General features: G+C 39.9%; 1 protein-coding gene across 1 annotated transcript; it reads right to left on the bottom strand.

Annotated features, from left to right (window-relative positions):
* Positions 1–282: 282 nt before the first annotated feature.
* fermt1 (fermitin family member 1) lies at positions 283–16,764 on the bottom strand. Its single transcript, XM_036549769.1, has 15 exons — positions 16,661–16,764; positions 14,691–14,855; positions 11,359–11,592; positions 10,430–10,564; positions 9,218–9,407; positions 8,919–9,021; positions 8,169–8,276; positions 6,146–6,277; positions 5,772–5,821; positions 4,420–4,544; positions 4,212–4,318; positions 3,638–3,862; positions 2,456–2,580; positions 1,578–1,719; positions 283–1,111 (listed from the first exon to the last, which is right to left on the bottom strand). Exons 2-15 carry the CDS (start codon positions 14,839–14,841, stop codon positions 938–940), a joined length of 2,001 nt encoding a protein of 666 aa, XP_036405662.1. The 5' UTR covers positions 14,842–14,855; positions 16,661–16,764; the 3' UTR covers positions 283–937.
* Between the last annotated feature and the right edge of the window lie 5,123 nt (positions 16,765–21,887).

Genomic DNA, 21,887 nt, shown 5'->3' with positions numbered 1-21,887 from the left:
AACTGTACTCTAAATACAGATGCTTTCTTACCTGTTCTGGCATGAGACAACTCAGAGGAATACAGGTAGGTATGTGAAGCTAGTGTGCAGAGATAACTCAACAGGAATGGAAAGACAGTTTGGAAACCAAACTTTATTAGAGACGGAAAAGTACCAAAACAGTTTTCAGTTATGTTGCTTCTCTTCAGCTATGTTGAGACTCATACAGATTTTAAAGTTCTTAATTACACCGTTGCTAATTCAATTTAGACACGGACCTTAAATATCACATTATTGCCTGGATTCAAGATGTAAATACTGGCATAGTATAGCAGAATACAGACTGTTAAACAATGAGAAGCACATACACTTGAGAGGGTTTCCAGCACTGTATTTTATTACAAATCTTATTTTTTAAAAGAAATACTACAGTTTTTTTGTAAACAAAACTTGAACTCATTACTTAAACCGCCCATTTTCCCCACTTCCATGTTTTTTCATGGTTATTAAGGCAAAGAGTACGAACTCTCTCTAGGGACCCATTCGTTATTGCAAAAGTAAAATAATTCATCTGAAAAAAATCAATAGAGCATATCTGTATTTAGGGTACAGTGCAGCTACAAAGTGGTTACCACTGAAACCAGTGACAAAATATTCACTTACCTTACCCAGATAAGCATGTTTTCTGGCCTTTATGTCAATTCATTACTCTGAGACATAGCCTGTAACATTAAATGTGTTTGTGTTTTAATGTATTTACAGTGCTCAACTACATCCTCCTTCCAACAACAGGAAATTCAAACTCAATCCATACTCTGTGGAGTTGATTCGCGGGACCTCAATGAGCGCATGTCTAGGAATACCGGGCGAGTGTCTGAGTCACAACATATCCTGGTTTTGCTACACAAGCAAAACTTTCATCGTCTTAGCAAAGTAGCCCACAGACGGTCATTCTTGATCATTCTTGCCCTCCCGTAAGCTTGTGGAATAGCTCTTCATCTAAAGTCTCATTCTGGTCCTTGGACCGGGTCGACAGGAAAATGTACCCTCCGATGTACTCATGAACTACCTTGCAGTCGCAGCTCTGGCAGGAGAAGGCCACAGAAATACCCTGGTCAAACTCTATGGCCACCTGAAAGGGGAAAGCCATTGTTGGAGCAAAAGCAAGGAAAATATGCACATCCACAAATATATCAGATGCCGGACATCATAAATTAACCTCTGTTAATTATCCTATTAAAAAAAAAAAACAAAACAAAACAAAAAACACTTGTATAGTTCTGATAACCTTAGAGAATCATCATAAATGTTCATTTCATGTAGCTTTAATGTAAGATGTAATTTATAAATCCATTTGTGTACACTGATGTATTAGTAAATGTATACACATTTGTATTTAAAGTTACTTAATGCTTTGCCTTTATATACGTTGTCTTATTTTGTTAGTTACACGCTCACTTTATACATCAATTTACTAATAATCATACTTTATGTCAAACTCCTAAGCAATGGAGAATCATGTATTTGCTTGATTAATTGTAAAATAAATGGACACAGAGGCAACCATTTTGCATCAGCAGGTCAGAAATGCTGTTCACCTGGCGGATCTCCCAGTTCACATTCCACTGTTTCATGTTGGAGAACCTCCAGGTGGTCACTGGGAGGCCTGTCGACATGTCGATCCGGATCAGCCGGTTGTAGGAAATTCCCAGGAGCTCATCCTTTTTGCTCCCTCTGAATCTGTGATGCAAAAACAAAAAGGGCAACAGACATTACAACCCTATATTCTTGTACAAGAAGGGGGTCTAAATGAACTAAAAAGCAGAAATAATAAAATTACCTTCAAACCACATATTTATCAATTCAGAGTCATTTGCTCTGTGGAAATACGGAGACCTAGTTGACACACGTGCTAATGTTACTGTTATTTTTGCTGTTCCTGTGATGTGTATCTAATGAATAGTGTTGTGGATAAGAGCATTTGCTTAACAAAGCCATACCACCCTGAACTTGCTTAATGGCTAAGCAGGACTGGGCTTGGTTAGTACTTTGATGAGAGTTCTTTTGGGAAAATTCAGCTTGCTGCTCAAGGTGGTGTTGGTGGGCCAGTAGGGGCAGTCTTTCCTTTAACATGATCTAACAGAGGAACATTTCTCCAGTGTAGTGGTGGGGACACTATATTGTAGGAGATGCTGTCTTTTGCATGTGACATTAAACCAAGGCCATGACTCACTGTGGTCACTGTGGTAAAGATCCCATGATACTTCTTGTAAAGAGTAGGAGGTTCCCCAATATCCTGGCTAAATTCCCACTAAGGCTCTAGTCATTATTGAAATCTAGCCTTTATAGGTTTGAGGTGTGAAATAATGTAAAGCCAACTGTTTTGCTGTATCTACATTATGATTTAGTGAAGCATAAACGGCATCAATGGGAAACGGTAGCTGTTTCTGAAGGTGATAGTAGACTGTGTGTTCACCTGACGATGTAGTAATTTATGCCGAACTCTGGCAAAGACTGCCAGGCTTGAATAAATCGCATCTTTGCCTCCATCAGGGACAGCTGGGTGAAGTTCTGATGGGCCTCCAGAATCCGGGCTGTCAGCTGAAATAAACCACAATAAGATCAAAACGACAAAAACTTTAACTAATTTTAAAAAGTGTGAAAGTATGTGGGGTATTTAGGAACCCTATGATAGGTGCAGCTGCTATGTGCTCTCTACGGCTGAACTTTTCAAGCCAGTCAAAACGCACAGCAAAAGATTATCATGATTGAAATCAGTGAGTCGCTGACAACAGAAGGTGGGTCCACCCATTCTGCCCTTCATGAAGATGATTACTTGTGCTTTGTCTTGAACTCTAAGAGACACACTTCAGCAAAGTATTTCAGCACACTTAGGAGCAAACACAACAGCACAATAGGAATAATAGCAACAAGCACAATATTAATGTGCAATAACAAATAGACTGGGCACCCCCCACTGCAGCTGACATGTGACATTCTGACAAATGACAGAACTCTGAAAACTCTGAACTATAAAATTACATAAACATTGACCAAGAACTGTACTGACATGCGTCTGATGAGAAACTCAAATAATATTTAAGCGTGATAGTTTTATAACTACAGGATTCACATGTTTGGAAATGGTAATTCATGGTTCAAGCCTCATTAAATCTTAAATCTTTGGCAACAACAACAAAACCAGTGAAAACATAGAGAAAACAAATGAACTGTTTCTGTGCTTCATTTTGGGCATGGATTATTTCCCAGCAGGTAGCTATAATTAGTGTCACAGATACCTTGAGAAATGAGTTTCCATTTATCATACTCTCAAAACATTGAAACGAATTCTCTGATATATTCATTTTTACTTGGGATGTCCCCAGTGAGGCTAGTTTTAGTTTGCACATGCATCTCTCTGTCTGTATGGAGGACATGTCCACTGCGTAAAACACATCATGCCAGGTCCCTTTGTATGGTTATCGCCATCATATTTCACAAGTCTAAAATCATATTCTGCTGCAGTATTTCTACGAAAACGACTTCACCTTATTTGTTTGTTGAGATTCGTTCATATTGAAAAAGGCCTGACTGATGTTCACAGCCACAAGGGAGGCGGATGGGTTCACAGCAGAACTGTGCACAGTGAATGCCTCACCTGTTTGGTCTTGTACTTCTTGGCGTATCTGGGGGAGACAAAGCAGTCAGCGTTCATTTCCATGGCGTCTACGTCTGGGACAGCTTGGCCAGGCGGGGGCGCCAGATTTTTCATCTGCAGGAAGGACTGGATGTTTCGCACCTCTGTGCGGTAGGAGCTGTACGCCATCGTCTTCCCTTTAGAGGCCAGGAGACAGGCTGCTTTCCACTTGGCGTACTGGGTTTCCTTCATAAAAGGATATTAGGTTACAAGGCAACTACTACTACAGGGATACCCAAAGGCAAACTCACATTTTAACTTTAAAATTGTGGCACTGTGAAGTTATGCCGCTCAGATGCATTAAACATGAAGTGACCACTGCCACAGGACTGAGTGCTACATGTTTTCACACTCTGCTGGTAACCAGTGGTTTTAGGTTCAGTTTCTAGTGGGGCATTATGCTCTTGTACCCTTTAGGAAGGTGCTGAACTTTGAATACCTTACTAATTAATTCTAAATTGCAAGCTAATTCACCTTGGATGAGGTTTCTAACATACAGATAAATAACATAATATAAATAAGAAGGTGTACTTACATTGTCACAGCGGATGTACACCTCATTCATACCATCAGCAACCGGGAGCAGCAGCTTGATTCCAAACTTCCTGTCTGTTACGTTGACGTCAGGGACAACCTCACACCCTGGGTGGCACACGAAAACGTCGAACTCAAAATGTACGGTGGGATTCTGTGAGGATTCCATTACATAAAGAACAATGTAGAAAGGCTGACGCTGTTTTTACCCCTTAAATGAAACTGCTCGATGGGTTCTCCACTGGCTGCCTCCTTGTTCTTGTAGTATGATATTGTAGTGTCTTTAAAAACAAACCAGTACTCCTTGTATGGTCGAAGTGTCAGTCTTTTGGGCCTGTAGTATGAAGATAAAGGTATCAAGAACGGAGGTGTAGCACACAGATGGAGAGCAGCTACTCACTGCTGTTTAAGTACAGGTGCTTAAATCTTGTATCATAACACTCTACACTGGTGCATGCTAACAAATTGTTTACGTATATATCCAAAGAAATACAGCAAAAAACTCTCATTTTCAAGGAAAATGGTAACCAAATAATAAGTACTGTATTTGTTTAAATGAAGAAAGAGGAAATCATACCTAAAGAGTTTGTAGCATGGCTAACCTTCAATTCTTTCTCAAAGGAAAACCACTTGGTTGTTATATGATATCCACAGCTTACCATATTTAATATGCACATGAATATGATTTTTCTATTACATATGAAGCTTTTTTGCAAACAGCGTGTACTGTGCAACAACACTGATTGATGTTTTTCTTAAGATGACCTTTATCAAGATACCGTTTTACAGGGTAGATATACCACTAAGTATGGAGAGAGTGCCACAATTGCAAATATCATGAAGAACACAAGTGAACCCAAAGCACAGCACGTAATTGTTAAAATTAGGGCAATGTTAAAACAGCACTGATATAGTTCAACAACCTTCACGTGAGGCCGTTTGTACAAATCTAAGTAATACACAAATACACTGGAGGTTATATAAGCAAAAGATCATTTCCACCTAATATTCTTCTGGCATGTGTTAAAAATGAAAAAAAAAGAGAAAATCTCAGTGTTTTTGAAGTTTTTTCCTTTCTTTTTCAGTGCAAGTATCTTGTGTTGCTTATGGCCGTGTTAGACAAATCAAAAGAAATCTGTCCCATTTTTTCAACAGAGTGACGCAAGAGAGAAGCTCACAAATGCTTCTGTCCTCTGGCCCTCTAGATGGCACTGTGAACATAAATTCTTTATGAAGGTTTCCTTTCATGTTTCATGTAATTGAGCAAAATGTATAATCTACTTAATTTTCATTCAAGACATCCACAACTGTGATGATGAGTATCATCATAATTACTGTGATTATATATTTTTACCATCTGTATTTGTGCATTTGATATGAAAAGCAGTCTAAACAATTTGTTTCATTGCATGCCAGCTCACAATTTTTTAAATCTATTCAGTTACTCCCTGTAATACCCTAACGTTAGCTATAGTACATCAAAGCAAGCCAAGGGCTGCACTGCAACAATGAGTGTTTGAGGATTAGTAGATTTGGTTATACAGGCTGACTGTGTGCTCACCTGAACAGCCTGAGGGTGTCGGTCAGCTTTGGAATGTCTGTGATGTCTTCCTGTGAGGACCAAACAGGTGTCAGTTTTCTACTCTGTCTCATGACATCACGCGCAAAGACATCCAATCAACAGACACTACCAAGTATGCAGTTATGTGCAATGCTGAGATGTGCACAGGTAGAAACCCTATAAAATGAATGCAGCTAATTTAACGGACAACATAAAATACTTATGATTCCCCACTATTACACATCAATTACGTATTAAGTATTTTTGTATTTACCTTTAAATATGTAAAATCCCCTATAATATAATCCCATTTAAATGTACATACATATGGACACAAATACTCTTATTAGTTTTCTCTGAACTGCCACATGTACCAGAATTCTGTCTGTGTTTCCTCCTTCGAGAGTCACTTCTAGGTTAGACAGTGCAGCCTCAACCTCATCGATTTCTGGTTCGTTGGAATGATCCAGTGGTTCAGATGACATGGTCAGTTTGCAGATGTGATACTGAAAAATAGACAAAGTAATAACATAACACTTCTGTTCATATGTAGTTTTTTTTAGAGAAATCTGGCTTTTTCTGTGGGCAGAATAAACCCCACTGCAAATGAAGGACTGATGAAGAAACAGCATTTCCAAAGATCTGATTTCACCTCAGTCTGCTTCATCATCATTATTATCATTTAATTACATAGATGTCTCCAGGGTAACTTAAGACAGTTGTCCCTTCGATGTGACACACTTATACACTACCAAAGCTATCAATACAGGGCCTCCCCGGGTTTTGAACCTGCACCCTTCAGGTGACAAGCCTACATGGTGGTCTGCTTTAGGGGCTTCTAAATCAGCAGAACTGATTTTTTTGTCCCCTTCTGGAGGCCATAATTCTTATCTGCTGCATCTTTAGTTCATTATTTATGGAGCCTTATTTTAGTTTAGCTTTAGTTTGAATTCACCCAGAGATTTGTAAGTCATGCAAGTGTATGCACATCTTAATGTTACATGTCTCACATGAGAATAAAGACAGACAGACTAAATCCCACAAAAGCATGTCTGTCATTGTGATAAATCAGCACTGTGGGATTCTACAGCAGGCTTCTCAGTTGCAGGAACCAGAGTGGTTTTCTCCTAAGCACTGCTGGGCCAGATATCAGATTGCTCTTCTTTGGGGGAATGATCCCAGGATCTAGCAGTCAATGTTTGCCCTGACACGCCTCACCCTGGATATCACCAAACCGGTTCTGGAGCAGCATTAAGCTTTGCGCCTGCAGGGATAGATATTAACATCTCCTCCCCGAGCAGTAAATCTCTCACCACTGCTAGCTTTATGGCTCGCAGCTAGCTATGATGAAACTGGGTAGAAAGTATGAAAAAAAAAATCCTAAATAGTACAACAGGCATTTCTAAAAGCCTGTGCAGCTCTACCGCAGCTGCTGTGACCGCATGGTTTTAACTCATATACCTTGCTAAATCAGTAAATAAGATCTCTTGTGTGGAATGGAATGCTTTGGTGAATTATTGTTTATTTATGTTCCACCACTGCCATATCAGATTCCAATGCGTGTTCATCAAACCTCCTTAACAGGAGTCAATTTTGGGACCATATTATCACCACATCATCCCTCAGCAAACCACAGTAAGTGTAACACAAGTTACAGTGTTCCAGGAATTCTCAGGAATGGATCTTATGGAACCATTTCATCATATGCAATGCCATCACAGTCCACATCTTTTCAGCGGCATTCCATGGACCACTAAATTGAATAATTTGGGATTATGTATTGTAGTTCTCCCAAAAATATTTTCAACACACACTCTAGTCAATCAGTGATACAGTTTATGTTATTTAAACCCAGACTATAATATAAAATTTCTCACATTAGATACAGTGATACATATTAATTAATACTATGAGCACTTCAAGTCTATTTTTGTTACAAACCAACCATAACCAACCATTAATAATATTTTAGCAAGTCAAAGAACAATCAGTCCAACAAAAGAGTTTCCCATCCCAAAATAGCATATATTGCAATATGCTGTGAAATATGTTGCTGAGTGCAAGATACATTGCAAATACATTTAATGCAAACATATTACAATATACCAAAATGGCAATCAGCCACTTATTTTAACTATATTGATAGAGCTAAAAATATATTCTCTAAAATATATTCTCAGTATATTATTTTTTGTATGCGTTTCTCATGAGAACTATGGTCAAGTGTCCCACTCACGTTCTGATATGGAGTGTGGTACAGTATAACAGATGTATCGTGTTCAGATGCACCAGGATCTCTGGATGCAAGGGCCTACCAGTCAGCTCTTGCCCCAGCTGTCCCCTCCCAGCTGTTCAGTTCAGACCGGTTCTTTGGCTTGGCAAGGTGAGAGCCTCTACCTGTAAGGCAGCGAACATCAGCATCTCCTCCTCTGTGCAGTCCACTTCCTCCAGTAGGATTGCCCACCTCGCCTGTTCGAAGAGCTGGTTTATTCTCACTGCGTCATACTGCGGAGGGGAGGGAACAAGGGTACTTACTACTGCTGTAACACACCAGAATACGAGTACTTACTACTGCTGTAACACACCAGAATACGAGTACTTACTACTGCTGTAACACACCAGAATACGAGTATTTATTACTGCTGTAACACACCAGAATACGAGTATTTATTACTGCTGTAACACACCAGAACACGAGTATTTATTACTGCTGTAACACACCAGAATACGAGTATTTATTACTGCTGTAACACACCAATACACAGGTATTTACTACTGCTCCAAACAGCCCAACACACCAAAATGAAGCAGTTCTCTGTCAACTCTTCCCAATTCTATACATTTATTCTGTTAAATAAATTGCCAGTTGTCATATTTTACACAGCGCAGGATGTTTGAAAAGAGTCTGCCTGTCAGTACAAGACCCATTCATTGTATCTGCCTGTTTTCTCATTGGCAAATATTGTGTTGTGAAATACACAACACCAGGTGCACATCAAGGAGGGGCACATGACATTTCGTTACTTGTTTAAAGTGCCCTGCTCAAGATTACCTGTACGTATTGTCACAGTTTTCTGTGTGGGTCTACTGTGTGGGTGTTGTTAGCTGTGATTTCAGAATAACGAACGATAGGGAAAGGTCCCTCACTTTTGGGTTGAGGTCAAAGAAACAGTGGTACTTGAAACGCAGCAGCAGTTTGTCTTCCTCCTGGATGCCCTGCTCCATTAAGGATCGAGACGAATCAAGCCACCTGAGGAACACAACATCCTGTCACATGATGCACAGCTTCCTGTCACACACTGCATGTAGGCTAAGCCACGAGAAACACACAGATGCCTGTGTGGCTATTGGCCACTTCAGTAGAAGCACAAACAATCATCAGCGATGATGTCCTCTTCAGAAGTGGCTCCCCCTCTCTCATAGACAGCGAATGCCCTTATTTTTACCCCGAGTTGATGAGCGCTTTGTCGGTCAGGGTCAGGGGCTGGTACATCTTGGCCAGCTCTGCAGGGGGCAGGTTCGGCTGGCTCTGGGTTAGAGGGTTATCTCCAAACCACAGGCTTGTGGCAGAGGCGGGTGTTCCGTTGTCTGGGTCGTATGTAGGGGTCATAGTTTTACTGTATAGCCCAGGGCTGCCTGCAGAGGACACACGGGTTTGGATTGAATTCAAATTAAATTCTGTGTAAGAGATTAATTGTCATGAAAACCTCAGTTTACAAACTTTTCTGAATGCCCTTATTGTAGCTTGAATTATTGATTTGGCAGACACTTTCATCCAGAGCAGCTTAAAAGGCCATCAAAGCAAAATAACATTAAATGTGCACCACATAAGCAAAAAGAACAAGAGCCCGGATACACAGTGAAAGAGCGTGAAGCGGCAAACGAAACATAAACATTATTAATATTTTAAACCCCCAAACAAAAAGCAGACAATCCAGAATGTCTGAGACTAAAAGGTGATAAAAGACAATGTCAAACAAAACACAGGAGCAAAATTTAAATAAAATGAAAATAGCAAAGTATTGCATCTGTTAAAAAGACTTGCACTCAATTCAGGAACATCATAAAACATTTAAGGATAAAAATCAACTGAGGAGATTGTAAGGAAAAATAAATAAATTGGAGAGGTTACGAGGCACAAGTGGCAGGAGACAAAGAAGAACTACAAATTTAAATATGAAACCATAACTTATACAGCAGTTGATATGGTAGCGTGAAATTAGAGAAGGAGGGTCGTTAAATGGCAGAATGTTTAACACAGTGGTAGCAAAAACATTAATTTTAAAGTTAATATGAGCAAACGCTAGGAATTAGGGGGCTTTCAGCTTCAGTTATAGCTAAAACCTGGGCCACTGATACATGAGACAAGAGCAAAATAATAGAAAGATACAGTATTAATGAGAAATTGAAGCACCAGGCTGTGATTTAATGCGCAACAGGTCACAGATTATAATAGCACACTTAAAAACAATCAATACAATTTTACAAAATAAAAGCAAACCCAGTTTTGAAAAAGAACATCCTTACCCGGTTAGAATCAGTGGGTTAGCATCAGTGTTTGTAAAAGATGATAATCATGTCTTAACAGACACAGGACATAGTTTGTCCAGACTACACTTTTGTGAATTTATTATCAAACTGCATGGGCCCAGGTCTACCTGTCATTCCCCCAAGGGCGTCCATGTCTATGACATCTTCAGTGGCAGAGTCTTTGTTCTTGTCTTTCTTCTTCTTCTTCTTAGAGGGATCGTCAGGGGGCTTCAGCAGGGAGAGCTCCTCTGGTCTCCGGATATCTTTTAATGAATTCAATAGCATCAGCATGAATGACATTCAGTGTTTCTACGAAGATGTAGAGGGAAAAGTTTGGTGGCAGCTCTGGAAAATTCAACATACGAAATCTGGATGAAAGGCACGCTGCCATGATAATTATAATTGTGTCGTAAAAATGCCAAGTATGTACAAATGTATGTACAAAAGGTATGGACTAGTAGTCTTGATTACATCCACAGAAGGGTTTAGTCGTTTGTAAATATTCTGAGCTGATTCTGCAATATCAATATTTTAGATGTCAAATGTTTTAGACAGGTCAAAAAGTCTAAATCTAGTCAGCCAAATATAGAAAGAGTATAGTGCATGTGTGCTACTCTATGTAAGTAATCAATGCCAATAAAAATCAGCAAAGCATTCTGGGAGTGTGAGATTGAGCAGACAGAAAAGGTATCTGAGACTCCAAAAAGGTTATTAAATGACATTTTGTTAGATATGACTTACCTGTCTGGACCTGTGTAGACTGGCATAAGAACAGTGAAAAAAAAACCTTGTTGTTACATCTTTTCAGCAATGCTGTTCAGGGGTGTGGTACAGATAACTCAATCCTCAGTTTTAAGGTTAAAACTGACCACTTGTTTTTTGGATCCTGATGCCCCTATGCAATAGTTAGAGCTCTGCATATATTAGTCACAGTCTTGTATTGTTACCACTCTGCAGACCTTGTTCACAGGCTTGCACATTTACAGCTGTGCAGATCTCTATCATATTTTTTTGTACATGGAGTTACGCAATGTTGGTCGCGGTCCTGCGTACTTACTTAAAACTTTGCAGATGTCGATGACGGTCTTGAAGACCACGGCAGAGTAGCTGACGTTCAGTTTGATGGTCTTCATGTTGGGCAGCTGCAGGCACAGAGCCTTGTGCTGGGGAGTGTAGTGTAGGTCTGCGTCGGCCTGGACGCCGTACTTGTCCAGAGTCCAGTGGGTCTTCAGCAGCCAGCAGTTCTTCTGTTCCCACCACAGGGCGTAATCTGACCAGTCCTGGGGGGCCTCTGCCAGAGACACAGAGTCAAAAGCCACAACAGGACGATGAAGAACGACAGTTTTATTACTGATGACTGGAGAGTGAGGCTGCAGAACCAAAACGGGTTTGAGCTTACGATGTGTCAATTGTAACTCACTGATTTGAACGCAACCACAGTATTACGCTATGGAGTGTTTTGATTGGTTAATACAGCACAAGTCAGTGATTGACAGCACATGATAGCTCCATCTGTTATAGGTTTCATGAAGCTTAAATCTATCATCACCATTGTAATCATTGCATAAAAATTATGCTTTACTTATTCTACACCATGAATAGTTGAAGTGATTTTTTTTTCTTCCAGCAAGAACACCAGTTCAACTGACTAATGTTTGTACAATGTGAAATAAGTCAGCTTGGTTAGATTAATGTTAAAATTAATCAGTTAATGTCCTCAGTTAGAAACCACAAATAATTTATATACAGAACACTGAAATGCTAAGCTGTGGCAGAAATGTTTTCTTTTCTAAAATACACACTGATGGCAGGTGACACTCTTGTTCAGGGTGACTTAAATAGATACATACAATCTGGACATGTTATCCAGTCATGGTTGTATATTTACTGAGACAATTTGGTTTAAGTTCCTTGCCCAAAAATATAACAACAAGCACCCAGCTGAGAAAAAACTGGCAACCTTTGGGTATCTGCCATGCTCCTGGCCACTACAGCACACTGCTGCCCCTTGGATATATGATAAAAAACATATGGAACGAGTTTAAATGTTACAAATAACATACACAAAATCAGTGTCTATAGGCTGCAGTGCCTTCAGCTTTAAACACATGGAATGCTTTCCAAAAGACTTGTAAGCCTGTCACAGCTTGACTTCCCCCCTATTGCACCAGCACATACATGCACTGAGGCATTAGGTCACACTGTGTTAAAATTACAACGATTAATGTTAACCCAATGATGAAAATTCAATAACAAGAAGCTGTTTGTACTCAGAAAGGCCTGGTTTAAGTGGGGGCTGGAGGGTCTGTTTGGAATGGGCTGCCTTGTGAGCCAATTTACAATAACCTCGCATTCCATCCTACAGGACCTCTACACATACATACTGTATATACTGCATGTACTGTTGTACTTTCTATGAACAGGAAGTCAAGCAAAATAATGGAAACTGTCATGTCGGTGACAGTTATATGCTGCACTTGCAAGTCTCATCCAGTCCAGGACACACTGCATGTTTGAATCAGTGTGCTGATTAAGACTGACATTGATTACAGAGGCAATGCACAGTAACTGTACCTCTGACTCTCCAATCTGATCACACAACACCCACACTTCCACAAACACAGATGGGAGAAAGGGGCACACCACCGCTGATGAAAGCACGTTACCAGAGGAAGACAGAACTAATATGGAGTCTCGTCCCAACCTCAGCGCTGGACTGCAGGCAAAGTCCAGGCAGTCACCCTGATGTTGGATTATCACCCTGATACACCAGTGCTTGATGCAGTTACATCCTACAGCATTGGCTAAACCAGGATCAGTCAGCTTTGCTTCCAGATCTACAGCGGTCTATTACAACAGGCTTGATGCCACCCACTTATAATTGGAGACTGAGACTTGATAATATGTGGAGCTGATCAGGTCACTTACTGGTTTGAACCAATTGCAGTGTTTTGATGATGGAGGGCAAATAATTTTGATTTGTTTAAACAAGCCATTGATGGACAGTTCACGGCAGCTCCACCCATCATGAGGCCTAAGGCCTACAGTGATCCCATTAGAACTAAACACACACGTCTATAATTTCTACTAGGAAACACACCAACACAAATAAACATTTGCTTTGGTTTATTTGAACCAAAGCAGGAAGGGAGAGCAGCATGTAAATATATGCCATAAATTCCAAAATATCAAGAAGTGAATAGGAGAGCTCTTCCTGAAAGCAATAAAAACAGGACTGAGAACTGCAGACAAATTCATAACCATGCCACTAAGCATTATCAGTAGCTTAAGTGAATCCACTGCAACGCAACAAACGATTTTCACTTTCCTTGGGAATTTTATCTCCTTTAAGATGCATTTCACCCCCTGTGGCTATGGGCAACAGTGTTGTGTAAAAGGCCTAGGTGAACAATGCCACTTTGCCAGGAGCAGTCAGCCAGAGTGCTGCACAAACATGGGTGTGTCCCTTTGTTTGAACAGTGTCCCATTCTCCTGAGATACAGTACTGTGAGGTGAATGGGAGACAGGGTGTGTTCATAGTGTATAAGGCCTGCTATAGTAAAAGAGAGCCAGCTCTGTATTCATTCATGCATATTATGCATAGTGTTCAGTATGGTTAAAAGTGTTCAGTACAAACAGTGCAATATTCACACACAGATGGCCTAGCAGAAAAAGCTGTAGGATATACACTATGAAAGCAAGGTGATACTTTATGGAATGCAACATGGTATATTTACACATGAAAGATTAGATAATACTTACTCTACCCAATTTATGAAATATAAGTTAGTGCAATAACACTGAAAATGCATAAGCAGATGTTTACTCCATGCCAATTTACCTGACACAAGATTTACATGGCAGGTCTCCAAAAATTACCCAGAAATCATTAGGAAGCTTAATTAGAATAAGTGATAACAGCACATTAAATGGTCCTCCATTAATATGATGTAATTACATTTAATATGAATGCTGAGACCTGTCAGGATCATAACCTGAGGTTTTACCAACAAGGCCTAATGCTACACCTTCATCAAAGGACCCAGTAACGATGATATATACAAGCTCGGGGAAACAGCTGGTGGGTGTTGGGGATATAGAGGATGTTTACCGGAATTGATTCTTGATTCTAGTGCACATTTTAAAGCTTAATGATCTTTGTCATTCATTAGTTCTATCAGTAGATCAAGCAATCAATCAATTAATCATTTACTTAATATTGTTTCTTAACAAAGGCGATGTGAAAGGGCTCAGGACAGAGTCTATAATAAATCAGCAATGCAGAAACACAATATGAAACAAACAGAGAGGGAGGAGTGATGATACAAAGACAGATGTAGAAAAAAAACAAATCTGTTTTTTAAAAAAACAGTAATGAAAGAAACTCACTTATTTTCTCCACCAGTTTGAGCATGAGTCCGCCGATGTGGAGCTTCCCCTCCACCCTGAGTTTGAACCTCATGTTCTCCTCCCCGTTCCTCTGGTCCACCTGGACGGTGAGCTCCCAGGAAGTCTTGCCATACTCCGCAGCCGTAAGCATGTCTCACCTGCAACCTGGACAAAGGAAGTTAACTCATTAACGCTGTGTTGTCCAGGTCATTGAACAAGAACAGCAGCTCTGCTCCAGCTAATCACAGTCCCTGTTCACAGCACAAGAAACACAGGGCTAATGCTAACAATGGAACAACAGAAGCCAAATTTTTACAGCTGGGGTTTTGAACAACGCGAGATAACCAGTGTGTTGTGAGTAATAATTACCACTACAATGTCTTGCCTACTGTTTTCGCATGGCAGTCTCTTTGAAACTACAGCCACAGCTGTTTACCGCAAGGATGGTCTAATTAGAAAGTTCAAGAAGGGTTTCCCCCTTACAGAGTCATCAGAGACACCAAATTAACAAGTAGAATAGAATAAATGACGAGTTTGGGGGGCTAGTACGAGCATCCAGGTTCGGCAGTGGAATTCTGGACGTGTAGGGACATGACTGCATGCAGGCAAACCACGCAAAACAACGGCTAACCCTGCATACCTCCTGTGAATTACGAATCATTGTCTAAACTCCTGGGAACTGTGGTCAGCACAAAAGCATTGAAAAAAAAACTAAACTACAGTGCATTGCACCAGAAATGCAGCAGATCCAATAGCTTTTTTTTCTTTTTAAACTTTTAAATGGCACACATTACTGTCATTATCTAGAACAACTGTGTTTACCTCTGCTGTTAACATACAATGTACAGTAGTAGGTACAATTTCAACATTTTTTTCATTGGGAGGAGTAGAGATTCAAGGTGAGAACCCATCCTTATGTAATGATTTTAGACCTCCTTAAATGTATTATTCAGACATATAACTGGAGAGAAAAGCAGAGCTCAAAGACCTCAGTTCTGTTTGTGTTTATTTCCTACTTGCACAAGAAAGCAGCAGCCAACAACAGCATTTCACGCTGGGAAGTTATCTCAAATCACATCGCAGCTTTCGAGCTGCCTTTTCTTTAGCTGCAGGCCGAAAGTTAAGGCACGTCAAAATACTGGCCTGCAGGGTTAGCAAAAGCCACGAATCCACACCCTCAGCACAAGATACCTGACATTGTTAAGCAAGCAGAAAGCACTGGGCAGAATCAATAATGCACATCTTAAACTATTGTATGGTAGTGGAACTGGGGTGACTATAATGAGTTCCAAAACTATGGTAATCTACAGTGGAGAACCCCTGCCCTACAGCGCCGTGGGCCGGACTGCAGGCAAACTAATATGTTGGTCGTGTATTTCAAAACGGTTACATTTTCGATAAATAAGGGGAAATCAATACAAGTGATCACTGGCCATTCATTAGTAAGAATATTTTAATAGTCGTTTTATTTCGTTAAACTTACTTTCGTTAAACTAAAAGGGTTTCCTCACTGCGAAATAGGTTTAATTTCATCACTGTGCTTCAATATCCACACAACACAATCGAAAGGCTACAAGGCGGGACACGAATTCACATGAAACTTTATTTGAAAACTGTATTTTTGAATAATTAGAATGTAAGGTAGACGAGTCATGCTTAAAGGCATAACTTGGTCGTGACACTAAAAAACAACATTTCACTTTACAGTAGGTAATAAAAGTCTAATCATTACATGAATAATAATATACTATCATTTATCGCTTTTCGCCAGAGTTTACGCCATCGTGTAGGAGAGGCTAACTGTACACAACGATATGCAATTGTAAACACATCAAGTGTCCCACCTACAATCCGCGAGCTATAAAGTTGAAGCGAATGCAAGTCTTTCAGTATCTGTCAGCATATGTTATTAGCCGATTTTTTTTTTTTTAAGTTATTCAAAAAAGAATTGGCAATGTCTCGAAACTCACCTGGACGTAAATTGTCCCCTTCCCTCACGATTGTCGTGTGATTTTTCTTTTCTTTTCTTTTTTCCCCTGAACGGGCGGTGAGACGTGAGTGAGTCAGCACCCGCCCTGTCTGTACAGGTAATCCAGGTAAGAGAAACTTCCTTAGAAATCCCAAAGGAAGTGTGTGGAGTCATAAAGCCCAGCCTTTATTGTGGAGATTATTTTACGCGCTAAAAAGGAGAACTCAAATAGGTTATACTGCTGTAGCCTACTATACTTTCATATACACACTGTCAAAAGTGTCAAAGTGTAGCTTCATATTGAACTAACATGGGCAGCATGTATTAAGATAACTGTTGTGAATGGTTCGTATTTCCAGACGAAAAGACTGAATAGAAAACTAGTAGTGTCCTTTTTTTTCGGAAAAATGCTGCGTAATATTCATCAGCAAAGTTCCCATGAGTTAAAGGTTACATTTTATTTAGGGATTTTGCTTTGCAGGTAAACTTGCTCTAATTCTTATTACTATTATTGTTATTATATTTTTTAATCGAGTGGAGAAACTCTGTGTTTGTTCTCTATGTGAGGCTACGTGTCACTCTGCAGTAGCATTTATGCCCCTGAATTATTTTGTCATGTCACTCCAGGTAATCTGTTTTTATTTTCACTATTTCAGTTTTTACTTGTTTTAGTGTCTTTTGTCTCTAAATTGATCTTTTTTTTTTTCATGTGTTCACCTGTTTAGAGCGAGGTGAAGAGTAAACTTTAATCCAAGCATGAGAATGATGTGTCTTTCCATGCAACTACACAGTGTAGATGACAAACAAGCCGTCGTTTCGGGGGTTCAAATAATTCCTCAGACTTGGTGTGTGTGCGTTCTAAGCCTATATTTATTATAACAGAATATAGCCCATGCAATTTAGTTGTGCGAAAGACATGCACTTTCAGCCCCTTGAAAATCACGACACATGACATAGCCAGACGCCACCTCACTGACATCCAGATTCGACAGGTGTAATGGCGGCTTCCAAAGAAACGCATTTTTTAATGGCTCAGTTCTACATCACAGCAGGTCAGCTGCGCTTTTGCCCTGTGAGTCACCTACTGTAAGAGCAGTCATATATCCTGTCTCAGACGTAGTCTGCACGTCCAAGTCGTGATTCAAAGGCCAGTCACTCAGTATGGTTAAATTCCAGTGACGCTGCCAGACTTGGTTTTCTGATTGTGAAATCAGCAATGTGTATTCATAGCTGCCCCATGTGCATGCAGTGGCCCATGTCAACATAACTTGGAATTAATATATTTGCTTTGAAAAGAGGTTGTATGCAAATGTCTTACAATACCACACCATTCCCAAGTCGTTATTAACTCATAAAACTTGGACACAGCTGGACATAAATGTTGTGGTGCTTTAGTTCAAAACATCAAGAGGTTCAATCCTGCCACCTCCTGGTCTTTTTTTCCATTTGTCCTTCAGTGGCTGTTTGAAGTACCAAAGCAGTGGCTGGAGGAGTTGAGACAACATTGTTTCTCCAGGTGGTGGTGCCTCTGTCTGGGATTAAGTTATTTGTGTAATGAACACTTTTCTTTCCATTTATTAAAGGGAAAATGAAACAGTACAATTAACTGAAAGTACTATTTTCTGTGTTGTTATAGCTGAGCCCACAAATGGTTTCATGCCTTGACATACCACATAGTCACACTCAATGCTTGTACAGTATATTTGAAATCACATGCTGTCACTCTGTTGGAAACCAGTGGCAAAGGCTCCCCAGTCTGGGAATATTGCTCAGAGGAGGTATATATGTACATTTGCATTCCTAGGAATTTGGTCCCCTCATAGGATACATCTTGAAGGGGCTCTGTAATGATTTTAATCTTATGTCTTATAGTATTACCTTATGATTATTTTTTCATACTTTTATAGTTTCCCTTCTCCTGCAGACAAATGGAGCATATAGCATGTCTGATTGGCCACTTGTATCTGAAACAGATGTGAGGAGGGTCATCAGGAAACAGGAAGGGAGGGCTTCACCATGGTCTTCAGCACATCCTGCTACCCAGCTACTGCACAGATTCTAAACAGATGCATCAGTTGTCATAATTTGAGGGTAGGCTGGCACAGTGGGCTGAGTTAATGGGTAGAACAATCCAGAAATCAGGAAAAAAACATGGAATCTGTGCAGTGTGGTGTCCCTAAAAGACAACATATTTTACTCTCAGCAAAACATGTGAGGTGAAGGGAAAGACTGGATTTAAGCAGATGCGTCTGATGTATTTGTTGTGTACGTAGGGCTCTCCTTGTTTATTCATATCCCTGACTCAATAGCAACAAAAATATTCCATAAAAGGAAATGACTCATGCTGAGCAATATTAAGCTTTAATCTTTGATCACATTGCACAGAGCAAACCCAGATTCTTACCAAAATAATGATAATTTATCATAATTCCAGAAAACACTATAGCCAAATTTATTCACATATTTTGATTAATCTAATGGAATCCAGCAAAAATATATCTTCACCAACATTCCGTATTTTGGAAGTTCAGAGGAGTCACTGTCACTAAAAATCAAAAGACAGGTTATAGATTTTCATTTGGTGTTTGCTTTGATGTGCAATGAAATATCAGGCCAGAATTTCCCAGTAGGCATATTACCAGGCATACCCACTGAGGTCCTTATGGGTCTCCTGAGGAATATGAGACCAGGACCGTTTAACATTATGGAAGCAAACAGTAATTTTCATCTTGTCTCATTCTGTAAATCACACCATTATTTATTACCTTTGCTCGTCATTAATCTAAAAAAAAAAGAATGCTTTTTATTTAAATTGGGTAGTTGATTGAGAAAATGAACACTAACTAGAGAGAGAGTATGATTGCTCATCATTGCTTCCCAACAGATGGCGTACACCGTACCCTGGTCTGTCTGAGAGTTCGTGAAAATCAATATGTAAATTGTATATTTTTCTGCTTGTGCTAAAAAATAGCATCTTAACTCTGAGTAGTAGTTAGCGGTGATCTTACCACCACATGCAAAGTAAAATTGCAGCAGTTTCCCTTTTTAGGACTTGCTGACACAAAAGAAGAAGGAATTTGCTACAGACAAGACAGAAGACGAGTGCAAAGACCATATCAGCAGCAGCCATTTACCTTATAAATACATTTAAATATAATTAATTAAATATAAGTACACATTTTATAATATAGAAGAAATTAAAAGGAAACAATTGAGTGGTTAATGTGAGACCAGTAGAATTCTGAAGGATTTAGTTGTGTTGCAGCAAGTTGACAAAACAAATTCATTTCAGTTTGCTTGCAAAGGAATTCGATTTCACTCGGGTTTTTCCCTCAGGATGGGTGCTCAGAATGCAAATTCTATGCAAGTGAACTTGGTTTGAGAGTGCCCTCAGTGTCCATTTTGATGTGAAAGACGGATACCTTTTTAGAGGGCATTCCTAGGTGCACTTTACCCCTTTAGCTGTGTGAAAGGGACAGTCCCCAAACATACTGTATTTGGTAAATGAGTCCAAATGTGTATTTGTACCCATTGTTGAATTTTCACATGGAAACAGAGAAACTTTAAATCAACAGCAGGGGGCAGCGTAGACCAGTGTAGTCACACGCTCATGTAGAACCGAGGTTGTTCTCCGGAAATGAGTTTGGAAGAATATGACCTTGAGGTACCGAGGTCTGCTGTGTGATTTTTTTTCTTGACAAGAATGTTGGTTGATTTCCAGGTTTTCCCAATGCTTTTACAGTAGTAATAGCTGTAGAGTGTGGTTTGTCAATACAAGGGGAAACTTGTGCGTGTAAGAAAGCCGTACGTACTGATGGCGCGTATCTGACGCAATAGGGTGACGCTTTTGGGGTTTTTTGTGTTTAGAAGGTAAACCTCCTGCTCCATGTGTCCCGGTTTGAAGCGGGACGGCGCAGCGGGTCATACACTCGGTTCCACTCTCTCCTGCCACCGCGTGTGGGTTTGGCCTGGTCTGTGGCTTGGCCTCCCGTGTCGCCGCTCGCAGCTATTGTTAGTTTGCACATGTTGTTTTGCAAAAGCTGTCGTATTAAATTTCTGCCCTCTGGCATCTACTCCTACGTCTTTTTGAGCTTGGCATGCCAGCATTCGCACAATTAACTTCTACCCCACATGCTGTGCTGACTGGCCTCTGTCACGATGATGCTTTTTTTTTTTTCTTTCTAAATTTTCATTCAATGTCTGTGAAAATGCTAAATTTAACAAAGTGACGAGTAAGGGCCAGGTGATGCAATTCTCTAAAGCGGAGGTATGCAGCTAATGTGGTACAGCGAGACCGTTAGAAGATCCGCTTGTCTTGTGAAGTTATAAAAAAAAGATGCATGATACTTTTTGTATGGGTCTGGTCCTCAGTTTTGTACAAACCAGTTCTATAGGGCCCTTTTAACTGCTTCACTATAACAACTTACAAGTGACTTCTTTTTAATAGTTATATCAGTTATGTGGTAATATAACCACACACTAGCCAGCTAAATCAACATGCAATTAGCTTTATTTCAGTATACTGTTGTGCAATGCTACCATGGGTGAGCTATCATTCACTACAAGTCTAAAGTTAGCACAGAAAATGGCATGTTTTAAAAACAGGAACAATGTAAAAAATATTTATAAAACAGTAGTAGTTGTCTAATGATAGTAATACATACAGGTGATGAGGTGAAGTAACCTTGGTATTGAGTCAGTGAACGAGCTATGTTGTAGTGTAGTCTGTGGTTAAGCAAGGGTTCCTATCTGGTGTTACAGTACATATGCTCCAGTCCAAAGCATTAGACACATTGTACAAAAGTTGGTTTTATTACAAACTGAAATTGCACTTAAATATTGAACATTTATGTTGCCTAGAAAACCAGTGCTTCATAAGATGGTGCTGGACAAATACTCAGCGGCAAACTCTTAGTTGTTGCTGGTTAGTTTCACCCAGGTACTGTTATGAGGTCAACTTCAGTGCAAGCACTACATTTATGGACAGTGTACTGCTGGTGCAGCAAATTTATACAAGTTCAACAGCCCGGACTGATAAGTGTGGTTATTCCACTCACTGTTGGCTCTTGTGTTGTACTGCTACTGCAGACCACCAGAGACTAGGGCTCTCTGAGGCTTTAACCTCTGTTTTTCTTAGCTTTTCATTGTGTTTTTCTTTCCTCGGACGTGACAAAGTAGATGTTGTTGGCCCCACTAAATGTTTTTGAAAATTTGACAGTTCAGTAAGA

This window comes from Megalops cyprinoides, chromosome 17, assembly GCF_013368585.1.
Source record: "Megalops cyprinoides isolate fMegCyp1 chromosome 17, fMegCyp1.pri, whole genome shotgun sequence".
Classification (NCBI taxonomy): Eukaryota; Metazoa; Chordata; class Actinopteri; order Elopiformes; family Megalopidae; genus Megalops; species Megalops cyprinoides.
The sequence above is the reverse complement of the archived record's forward strand: the minus strand, read 5'-3'. Positions and strand labels throughout refer to the sequence as shown.